Source organism: Girardinichthys multiradiatus, chromosome 4 (assembly GCF_021462225.1).
Source record: "Girardinichthys multiradiatus isolate DD_20200921_A chromosome 4, DD_fGirMul_XY1, whole genome shotgun sequence".
NCBI lineage: Eukaryota > Metazoa > Chordata > Actinopteri > Cyprinodontiformes > Goodeidae > Girardinichthys > Girardinichthys multiradiatus.
Genome location: NC_061797.1, coordinates 2,567,532 through 2,579,789, shown reverse-complemented (window position 1 = coordinate 2,579,789; position 12,258 = coordinate 2,567,532). Strand labels below are relative to the sequence as shown.

The following is a 12,258-nucleotide window of genomic DNA, read 5'->3' as shown; positions in this document are numbered from 1 at the left end:
GAAAAGCTTCTGCAAATACAAGGGTTGGACAATGAAACTGAAACACCTGGTTTTAGACCACAATAATTTATTAATATGGTGTAGGGTCTCCTTTTGCGGCCAATACAGCATCAATTCGTCTTGGGAATGACATATACAAGTCCTGCACAGTGGTCAGAGGGATTTTAAGCCATTCTTCTTGCAGGATAGTGGCCAGGTCACTAAGTGATACTGGTGGAGGAAAGTGTTTCCTGACTCGCTCCTCCAAAACACCCCAAAGTGGCTCAATCATATTTAGATCTGGTGACTGTGCAGGCCATGGGAGATGTTCAACTTCACTTTCATGTTCATCAAACCAATCTTTCACCAGTCTTGCTGTGTGTATTGGTGCAATGTCATCCTGATACATGGCACCGCCTTCAGGATACAATGTTTGAACCATTGGATGCACATGGTCCTCAAGAATGGTTCGGTAGTCCTTGGCCAATCTAGCACAAGTATTGGGCCAAGGGAATGCCATGATATGGCAGCCCAAACCATCATTGATCCACCCCCATGCTTCACTCTGGGCATGCAACAGTCTGGGTGGTACGCTTCTTTGGGGCTTCTCCACATCGTAACTCTCCCGGATGTGGGGAAAACAGTAAAGGGGGACTCATCAGAGAACAATATATGTTTCACATTGTCCACAGCCCAAGATTTGCGCTCCTTGCACCACTGAAACCGACGTTTGGCATTGGCATGAGTGACCAAAGGATTGGCTATAGCAGCCCGGCCGTGTATATTGACCCTGTGGAGCTCCCGACGGACAGTTCTGGTGGAAACAGGAGAGTTGAGGTGCACATTTAATTCTGCCGTGATTTGGGCAGCCGTGGTTTTATGTTTTTTGGATACAATCCGGGTTAGCACCCTAACATCCCTTTCAGACAGCTTCTTCTTGCGTCCACAGTTAATCCTGTTGGATGTGGTTCGTCCTTCTTGGTGGTATGCTGACATTACCCTGGATACCGTGGCTCTTGATACTTCACAAAGACTTGCTGTCTTGGTCACAGATGCGCCAGCAAAACGTGCACCAACAATTTGTCCTCTTTTGAACTCTGGTATGTCACCCATAATGTTGTGTGCATTTTAATATTTTGAGCAAAACTGTGCTCTTACCCTGCTAATTGAACCTTCACACTCTGCTCCTACTGGTGCAATGTGCAATCAATGAAGACTGGCTACCAGGCTGGTCCAATTTAGCCATGAAACCACCCACACTAAAATGACAAGTGTTTCAGTTTCATTGTCCAACCCCTCTATGTTCCACTAATTTCCTGCTTAGTGAAACAATGGCTTCATTTAATTCATTTTATGTCAATTCATTACTCTCTGAGATCTCTCTCAGCTCAAATAATAATACAGATGATTTTTATTTTATTGCATATTTATTGATGAATCTTAGTACGACAAATCACTCCTAATATGATAAATTAAGATTATTGCAGGAAGAGATTCAAAAGATAAATGTAACTGAAACAGATGGCTTTCGGACAGAGGCCACAAAAGGCCCTAACCTCTCTCAAATACTGCATTCCTGCTGAGTAATACTAGAGTGTGGCATTCATAACAAGGTGCAGCAAGGTGTAACACTTTGTATGATACCGTTTCTGCTTTCAGGAGGGCCAGCCTTGTTTATCAACTGCAGCTTTTGGTCGGCTTTTCAAAAAACTGCCTTAGTCTCAGACGGCATCGCTTCCCAGGCCCCCCTTGGGAGGAACTTTTGTTCTGGCCAGGAAGCCTCCCCTGCCTGCAGGTATAGGATGACAAGGCTTTATATGCTGCTACCTATAGATGGGAAAGAGGCAGGGTAAAACCTGAACTTCCAAATGCGTTGTGCTCCTGGTTGTGGTGGATTTCACACTGATGACCATCCCTACAGTTTGTGCTGAGCTGTCCTACAGCGACAGATTGGCTGTTGGAGGAGCTGGATGTTTGAATGAAGAAACTGAAAGAAAGTTGGGTGTCATCCTCATTATGCCCCATAACAGCAACAGATTTGTCCATTAGACAAAATTGATTATTTAGCACTACAGCTATTAATTGGTTTTCATATGCAGTTAAAAATGCATTAACATTGTGAATGATAATTCTAACAGATCAACAAACTTTTGCTTTCTGAATGTGTATACGTTTCATCAACTTTAAAGCTTAAGAAAGATGTAAAAGCACTAGTAGAAACTCTGCCTTTCACCAAAACCACAATAAACTATGAATGACTTATCAATTCAACATAAGTATAAATCAGAACCAGTGCTCTCGACAAACATTTAAAATACTTGAGGAAGACCACATACAGACACACACACACACACACACACGCACAAAAATTGTGTAAACAGTTGCATTCGTTCTGCTTTTAAAGAAAAAAGATTCATTCATTATGAAGACAAGTATGTGTAAGAGGACAGAGAAGTTGAAATAAAACACCCAGTGTTTCTTTTTTCTTTTTTGGGCAAGTACCATTAAGTTATTTATGTTGGAACCAAGTACCATTAAGTTATTTATGTTGGAACCAGGCAGAAGGAAAAACTGAAACAACATCCACACCGGAAAAATGCAGAAATTGTCTTATTAATAACTTACAACTCAGACAGCAAATAAATATTCATATCATTAGTGAAATATACAAAGTACTTATTTCAGTTTACACACAGTGGACTATCACATTATAAGAACATTGCAGATACTCCTGTCTCACTCTGATGTCCGTATGCTTCTTAATGTGAACCGACAAAAAGTGTCTTTTCATGTACAGCCGTCTCTTCAGCATCAAAAATGATTAATAGCACTCAACAATAGCAAAATATTACTTTAATGCTGACAGACGTAAAGCTTTGATGCTGCTGTGCAGGCCAACTAAATAATTGCTCTGTGGGTAGTTGATGGAAAATGCATATAAAGTGTGATGGACATTACAGCAATCTTAATACCATTGTTTACACGACAGTTGCATTTGTAAGAAATTGGACGTCAGTTAACAGAGGATTATACAGCTGTAGAGTTTTTTGTCTAAAGTCTCCAAAAGGTGGCAGGTTTTATAAAGGCGTAAATACCAAAAACACTTTGGTGGCCTTCCCTTCCTTATGTTTCCCTTCATGAAGTTTCTCTTCCTTAGTGGATTGAATCTCTGTCTATCTCTGTACACCAACAAAATCTTCCATCAATCCAGAATTTATGATCAAAGCCATATTCCCACATCCTCCATTGCAGTCAAGCCGCAGTATGTGCCAAGATCAAGGATCCATGTAGATAAGTCATAGCAGTGGGAGATTAAATCCAAACTCTAAATGTCAGCTGTGTCATCAGTCTGTCGACCTCGACTTTTTCTACCACGATGCCGGCGTCTACGGCGTTCACCACGCCACCCCTGCTGATGCACGTGCTGTGCACCTTGCGTGTCCCTCAGTTTCCTCACCATCTCATGGTCCTTGTTGCCCAGCACCCGAGGCAAAAAGAGTGAGGCTTTATCAGTGCTCCGGGTTTTAAAGCCTCGCCGCGGCCGCCCTTTGCCATTGATGGAAATGTACCACTGCCTCCTGATGGTGGCTCGACGCTTGCTGATGCTGCCTGTTCCCGGTGGCAAAGGTTGCTCTGTGAAGTGTTGTCGTGATGCATAGGTGTTATACCCTAACTCATGGATACGCTCCACAAATTCGCACTCTTTGTTGAAAAGCTCCTGGGGAAAGGAAGAGGAAAGAAGAAGTGACCAAGATATAATTTTTTTGAGGACACTAAAAGTGGTTTTGGCTTTTCTTCCTTTGTTTACGTTTCCTGTTACATACCAGACCTAACCCAAAATAAAATGAACTAGTTTGATTTTAACTTTATTACCGGTAACGTTTTAACTTGTGTGACAATGTTCTTTGAAATGTTATCCTAAATGTGTTCAAGTGAAGGTGAGATGATGGACTCAATGACTGGTGTGATAGAAAACTGAACAGGATGATTATGTGTACCGCATATCTAGATCTTTATTAATCGGAGGTAATCAAAAGGGCAATTAGAGCTGTGGTAACTTTCAGTTTTTAGTTATTTTTGTACAGCAGATGTAATTCAACCAGCTACATTGGGTGCAAAACATTGCGCATAAAGTTCTGGTGTATGGTCTCTGACAAAAAGAACATGAACAGTATGAATACAGGCTGTAATTGCTTACTGACCGAGGCGTACAGCCTTCCCTTTTCGTTCATGGCTAGATATTTGCCGGAGAAAAGCCCTTTTATGGCCACGACACCCACGTCCACTGCTGTGATTTCCATGATGCCTGTAGAGAAACAGTTATTTAAGGAAAACTTAAGATAATATTTTTCGATACCTAAAAGTGCACATCTACCGGGATAAATAGACAAATACGTACTAACTAGAGCCATAAATGTTTTTATTCTATGTTATAGAGGATTAAAATTGATTTTGCAGCCTATACAAAGAGGTCAGCTTATTTATTGCCTGTTTTGATCGCAGAGAGGATTTAACAGTCTCTCGTTGGATAAATACAATATATCCGCGCCCGGGTGTTGATGCTCCTGCTTGATACTCGGAGACTACTTTGCGTGTCGGCAGATTTCAGACAAGGAGGCTTCAGCTTGCCAATCAAGTCCTGACCAAAGAGATCCGAGGGGCACATACATACTCAATCACACTAATAATTTGAGTAAATAATGCAACTAGAAGCTTAAAATCAGTAAATAATAAACTAACAAACAAAAACAGCATAAGCAGGCGTCTATTATAGCCCAAAGAAAATGTGATTCTTAATTTGCCCCAAATCTAACACTGCGCGTTTTAAAACACATTTTCTAAAGTTCTTTTTACACATGAACCCAGGTCCCCTTGGGTTTGTATTTCCATACAAGTTTCCTAAATGTTCTGTTTATTTTCTAAAAACAGAAAGTAGCTACTCACTGAACGGGTTGTTTTCCTCCAGTGATCCATCTATTTTCCCATTAGGATGGATCTGTAAATGATATTTAGTTGCGCAGTACAATTTTCTGCGCCGAGGTGCTCCACCGAGGTGCTCATACACTCCTCCGCGACCCCCGGCATCCCTCCGCAGCCGGGGGTCGCAAGCCTGGCTCAGCGAGCAACGGGCCCGGGGCCAAACGGGATCCAACAGGCTCGCCAATACCAGCAGAGGAATTATCAGCATTGTGGCATGGTCGGCGGGGAACAATTGTTGCAAAATTTCGGATAATACCCGGCCACGGCTCCGGGTCCCATGAAAGTTTCGGGCCCCTAAAGCTGGAGAGCTCCAGCCCCAGTGTAAATCCAATCCCCACGGGCAGCTCTGACAGCACAGCCGGCCACCGGTTTGGGATCCGCCTCTCTAGCAGGAAAGACCTCCTGTGAAGCTGACTGAGAGCCTCCTCAGAGTGAGCGGAGATATAAAAGAAGCTTGTGGTGACAATAGGCTGAACTTCGACCAATTGATACAAAGAAGAGGGGAGGCAAATGGTATTAGCCCCGTGTGAAGTGAGACACAGCGGCATGGATAAAATTACATAGTGGCAAAGTGCGGAACAGCTCTCCTCTCTGAACTCCCCTTCTGAAATATCCTAAAAGAGCAAATTAGACATCCCAAATTATACAGGCGGTCAGAGCCTGCGCCAGCCACCGCAGCAGGTGAGGAATAACACTGCTGCTTGAATCTTCTTTCATCTTAAAACTCAGGAAACTGAAAATATACTTTTTTTTTTTTTTTTTTGTATTTCCTGGTTGTTCTTTCACTAAGCCTCAATTCTAACTTCTTTATTTCAGAATGTTAAACATTCTAAAATCTAGCAATTGTTCATCCTAAGCAAGCATTTATCAGTTGCTCATTAAGCAAGCAGAATAAAAGCATCATTACAGGTTGAGCTACACTGAGTTTCTGTTTGTTATAATTTTCCTTACACGTGGGCTCTTGCTGGCAGTTGGTGCAGAGATCCTTAGTGAGCTTCCAGACTTGAAGAGCTGACAGCTTTGTAAAGTTTTCAGCCTTCTTTTCTCCTTAATATGTATAGGCTCCTCCTGATCTGTTACCTTTTATTGGCATTACTAAAGACTGTTTTCGTGAAGACAAATTCTTTTTGTGTCACAGGGTTCCCAGTCTGCTCTTCACTGTGCAGAACCTCTTCCCCAAGCATTATTCGTTATCCTTTACCAACAGCATCTCACAGACGTTTCCCAACTTAATGCCCCAGCTATGGCTAGGCAGCAGCCGGTGGGCGGAAGAGCAGCAGGCTAAATGACTACTGCCTAAATTGCTTCCATCTTGGTCACATTATGGTTTGCATTCTGGTAATTAGCACCATCTACTACAAATCTCTCTGCCCCTTGGCGCTACTCCACTGCTGCTATGAAGGCCTTTGCTGAGAATCCCCCAGAGAGTCGACTGTTAATTTGTCTTCCCCTCCCATATATCACCCAGCCAGTTGCCTCTGTCACTTAATTTATCCCAGTGATGAGTAAAAATTTCAACTCTTTTAATTTCAAATGGGCTTTATGCCTCCAAAACCCCTCACAAGTCAGACAACACACCAAAACATCAACCAGGCAGTGTGTATCGGTGGTTGTTCTGGTGGCCATTTCTAAGCGAGATGCCCTTGATGTGGCCAAATGCTGAAAAGGGAGGAACCTCAGATGTGGTGTGCTGTTTCTCTCAAAAACTATGTTAATTATGCTCCCCTCCACACCGCCCACAAAGCCTCCCAGCAATAAGCAAGGCAAGTGCTCTCAATTTGTGAAGCACACACTCACGTGTATATCTTTCTTTTTACATCAGGAAGAGTGTGTGTGTTAGAAAAAACTCAGTAGTAGGCTAAGGCCTTAAATACCTCTTGTAATCAGATTTACAGCAACAAAACAGCAAATTAAGCACAACTTTTTAACATCCGCCGTCATACATTGAAAAAAAGCATGGAATAAAAGCCAAATCCTTAAGGCTAGGACATTAGATTTTCTCACTTTTTGTCAGGCCTTTGCATATGGACCACCATGCAATATGAGTGTGGTGCTGACCAGGGGGGCATGAGAAACCTAACAGACAGGAAATTATAAAATCGGCAGAGCAAAGGGACCTGAAGCCTACAGCCTGAGTTGCTGGTTAATTTCTCAGGTAATTGAAGTTGATCCTCTATCACTCCCTCCTGTTGGAATTATTTTATATATATCGACAAAATTTGTTCCAAATTATAAATATCACCATTTTATTGAAACACATGATAATTCAGGAAAGGGGCTAGGTAAATATTAGGGCTTACAAGTACAAGTAGAACAACATTTTGCAAATATATCTTTGCTACTAGATGCACATCTGAGGAGAGAAAAATAAAATCATCACACTCCCCCAGGGTATGAAAAGGAATGGGGCAGATGTTTGATTCCTTGACCTCTGCACAGATTTCCCAACCTTTAAAATTGTTTGCCAAAGACTAATTGGCCCTTTGTTAATGCCGGGACCCATTCGACTTCATATTACACTGCATACTTGCATTCCAGACCACCTCCCAACGACAGATCATATCCCAGCACATCATCAATGCATTTGATGTGCTTTTACACCTCTGTTCAGTAGAAAGATAAATACAAATATTCTAAAACCTCCAAAATATCCAGCTGAAATGTTTCCAACCACTTCCTTTGCCATTGCACAGTAAAAACATTAATCAAGGGTGGAGTGATGATGGTGCAGGGGGTTAAGCGTGCAACCCATATTCTGGGGCTTTAGTCCTCGATGCAGTTGTCCTGGGTTCCCGGCCCTGGCGACATTTGCAGCGTGTCTTCCCCTCTCTCTCTGCTCCCATATCCTGTCTAGCTACTGTCAAAAAAGTAATGGAAAAACTAAAGGCCACTAGTGGTGCAAAAAAAATCTTAAAAAGAAAAAAAAAAATATATATATATATAAATCAAAACTAAGTCACACAAAGTACTTCATCACAAAAGCATACATTTCAACTTTTCCTCCTTTTTTTCTCTAACCATGAATGGAAGCAAGGACTTTAAAGGTCTCCATTTTTAATTGACCTCCCTAAAATTCTCCTCTACCGCCACCTCTCAAAATCCCTCTTAGCACAAAAGGGTTTCTTTTCAGCAATAATACAAATGTTATTAGCCAAGTCCTTTTCGTGGCTCCTTCCTTTAACGGAGGGAAAAGTGGCTACCAGTAATCCAGAGCAAATCAAAATGACCTTTGAACCCTTTCTGCTGTACTTTTTCTCATGGGCAGATTTCTTTAGTGAAGCAGTGATCAGAGCCGCTGCCTCCTGTCTCCTGACAAATCGCTGCTGAGCCTCTTTTGTCGCTAGGACTTTGATCTCACCTGCTTGTCAGACGCTTTAGAAAGAAGTCTAGTACAGTTCCAGCACATAGCAAACAAATTGGCAACTATCTAAGTTACCCTCCTCTCTTTCTCCCTCGGTTTTATTTAGGCTCTCCTTTCCTCAGTTTGTAAAACTAGCATGTTGGTTTTCTCGTAATTCTACCTGTTTTAAACAATCAGAATTTGTTTTCTACAGTTTTAGTTTGGGGGTCTGGACAGTGGGTTAGTGGTTGGCACTGTGACACTACAATAAAAGGACTGCGGACTGAATCTCAGCTGGGGGCTTTTCTTTGTAGAGTTAACATGTTCTCCCTGTGTATGTGAGGGTTTTATAAAGGAAATCCATCTTTTTCCACACGGTTCAATAGCAAGCATGTTAGGTTAATTTGTGATTCTAAATTGCCCTTAGGACAGAGTGTGTGCTTGCAAGGATGTTGTTCTCATGTGTCTTTAGATAGGCTCTTTAACAGACTACCCTTTAATCCTGCAAGTTCATGAATATCTTTGAAAGGCTGATAAATGTTGGCCAGTCCTTGTCTTCATTAAGCCCAGTAAGATATGTTGAAAATCTGACCATTGAAGCCAAAAGGTTCTGTTGAACTTCATCCTAAAAGTGAGGCACAGTTTGCCTGTTTGTTCAACCCCAACCACCTCTTAACCACATATAGGCATTAATAGAAGCTTTATTTTTTACCCACATTTAGGTAGAAAGCAATGCTATCTTATTATGTCTGTTCAGTGAGTGTGGGGTACTTTTCCAAGGGTGATGCCGATGCTGACAACCAGAAAGAAAAATTGTTGCAGTTTCATGCAGGCACGTGTTGATCTGATTGCACGACATCACCTAAGCAGGCCTCTCAGTTAGACCTTGATAAAAAGCAGCACCAAATATCGAAATGAGAGGTTATGCGCCCAATGGAGAGGGCAGGGCTATCATAATGATAACAAGATGACTATAAATGCTGACAACAATCAAGACAAAACGGGTAGTTTGAACTTTTAATTGAAACTCAAATGATTTGAGAATTGTAGAACTCAGGCTGCCTATCTGTAGAAGATCTTTAGGTGAAAAGTTGGGAAGGTCTAAGGTTCTGGGGAAGGTGGTCCAAGACCTGAGACAGTGGAGAGTGGGCATGAGTAAGGTGGATCTGGCTCAGCATGACGACCAGAAATTTCTATGTCCCTTTGGTTGATTGTGAGCCTGTGAGAGGGAAGGTTCTAGCAGTCAGAATTTCAAGTGGGTTTTCTGGGAGCGTAGATACAGAAGAAAATTTTAGGAAAGTAGTAAACATTTACTTGGATTTTCCTGACGTCTAAAAACCAAAGTTTCCCCAGTGGTGATTATGAGAATCTGATGATGAAACTTTGTGAAGGCTGATCTTAAATAACAAACAACTGACAAGTAATTATAATCAGGTGTGAAAGCCGAACCCAGAAGCACAGAGAAAAGTTCCTGCCTTCAGCTATACCTAACATCCAACTGCGCCCAGATCCTCACAAGAGCTTTCTGAAACTGCTGCAGTCTCATTGGCCTTGACAAGCATAGGATAATAATGTATTTAGGTTGATATTGAGGGGGTATACTCTTGTAAGTACCTTGTTTCCCTCCTTCGAGTAATATCTATATGCATAATACGGTTTTGCATCTCTGGTCAGTGGCTGATACAATACGTATCTAAATACACCACAAACAATTAGATTTATTTTAGTTACATAAATGGGGGATAAAAAAAAACACACAATACAACATAATGCGATTCACCCCTCTATCCACATGCGGTTCAATTCCCTTATTTTAGGGGACACATTGTGATTCAATGCGATTCGGTTTGATTCAGTACAAGACAAAGCAAAAAATAGAATGATTCAGTTTAATATACCTAATTAATTACCTTAATAAAACAACAACTTTTCAAAACCAGGTTTTGTCAACCACTTTTATTGCAATTTTAAAAAACCTGACTTACAAGGAACAAAAACAGTTAAGCACATTTGCAGCCTTACAGGTTTTAGAATTCTTTAGTAACTCAGCGGTGAGCAAAAATATGCATTTTCTACATCATGAAAAATAAACCACAAAGCTAGTTTAATAAAATACATAACTTCTTGCTATGATCTATTAAACATTCAATGTTGCTTCAAACTAGCACCATAATCACTAATAAAAAGTAATTTTAATGACAGTTTGGAAGACCCATTTTAATTAAGTGGCCTGGTGTGAGCATTTTTATTGCCACTGCCATCTTTACCGTGTTGTTTGTGACACGCACCTTACTCAGACTCCGTCTTCTTAGCAGTGCCAATTACGGTCTACTTTCTGACAAAGAGTATACATTAGTTTGAGAATTAACCTCTCAAAATCCCAAAATGTTCTGCTTTCTCGTAAAGATTATACAGGTACAGTACTGTGCAAATGTTTTAGGTAGGTGTGAAAAAATGTTGTAAACAAAGAATGCTTTCAGAAATATAAATGATGATTGTTTATTTTTTATCAATTTACAAAATGTTAAGTGAGCGAAGCCAAACATACAGCCAAGTCTTTAAGAACTATCTTCAGGGTAAAGAAGAACAAGACTTACTGGAAGTGATGGTCTGGCCCCACAGAGCCCTGATCTCAACATCATGGAGTGTGTCTGGGATTTCATGAAGAGACAGAAGGATGTGAGAAAGCCTATATCCACAGAAGATCTGTGGTTTGTTCTCCAAGATGTTTGGAACAACCTACCAGCCGAGTTCCTTCAAACACTGTGTGCAAGTGTACCTAGAAGAATTGATGCTGTTTTGAAGGCAAAACCACCAAATATTGATTTGATTTAGATTTCTCTTTTGTTCATTCACTGCATTTTGTTGATTGATGAAAATAAATGATTAACACTTCCTTTTTTGAAAACATTCTTAGTTTGCAGCATGTTTTCACACCTGCCTAAACCTTTTGCACAGTACTGTAAATCTACGTAAATTAGAATATTATTGAAAAGTTCAATTATTTCATTTACTTGGTTCACCAAGTGAAATACCTTATATAGATTAATTAAATGCAGACTGATGTTTTGTATGGAAGCCAATCATTAGCATATTTCAAATGAAAAAGCATTTCCAGAAATGCTTTTTCATTTTAAGAATGTGGCTGCATTGTTTGACTCATAAATGAAATTAGTAAACAATAATCCTATTAGCATTTTAATTTTCGTCTTCAAAACTGCTCATTCTTTCACTTAATTAAAATGAAAAAGAAAGACATTTGAGATTTATTTTTCAAAATGTTCCCCAGCAAATAGATACCAAAATTCAATTTGAAATGTAAAATTTGAAAATGAAAAAGCATTTCCAGAAATGCTTTTTCATTTTAAGAATGTGGCTGCATTATTTGACCCATAAATAAAATTAGTAATCAATCATCCTATTTGCATTTGTATTTTCTTCTTCACGACTGCACATTTTATGCCATAATCAAAAAGAAAACAAAGCAGACATTGCTTTTACGTTTTCGTGGTCTGCCCGCAAAGTACTGCCCAGAACTCGAAAACGAAAAAGCATTCCGAGCGGCAGGCGCAGCAGACTGACGTCATTGCAGCAGGGCCAAGCTCAATATGTGGCAGTGGCAGGCAGAACTGGTAGTTCAGTGGCAGGCTGTGGCAGTTCCGCCACAGCCTGATACCGAAGCTGCCACCGGAACTGCCACAGCCTGCCGCAGGGTGGCAGGGGATTCCGCGAGGATGCCAGAAGGTGCCAGACCGGCCGTAAAAGCTTGCCAATGCGGTTGCGCTGTTTTTGTGGAAGCTAATGTTGATTATCGGCAAACGGGATGTCATTGTTGTTATAGCCTGTTACCGATGGACTGGCGATGTGTCCAGGGTGTACCCTGCCTCTCGCCCATAGACTGCTGGAGATAGGCACCAGCTCCCCCGCGACCCACTATGGAATAAGCGGTAGAAAATGAC

At 41.0% G+C, this 12,258-nt stretch overlaps 1 protein-coding gene across 1 annotated transcript; it reads right to left on the bottom strand.

Moving 5' to 3' along the window:
* Positions 1-1,494: 1,494 nt before the first annotated feature.
* On the bottom strand, positions 1,495-5,335 carry fgf3 (fibroblast growth factor 3). The gene is made up of 3 exons (XM_047363778.1): positions 4,924-5,335; positions 4,182-4,285; positions 1,495-3,697 (listed from the first exon to the last, which is right to left on the bottom strand). Exons 1-3 carry the CDS (start codon positions 5,165-5,167, stop codon positions 3,305-3,307), a joined length of 741 nt encoding a protein of 246 aa, XP_047219734.1. The 5' UTR covers positions 5,168-5,335; the 3' UTR covers positions 1,495-3,304.
* Between the last annotated feature and the right edge of the window lie 6,923 nt (positions 5,336-12,258).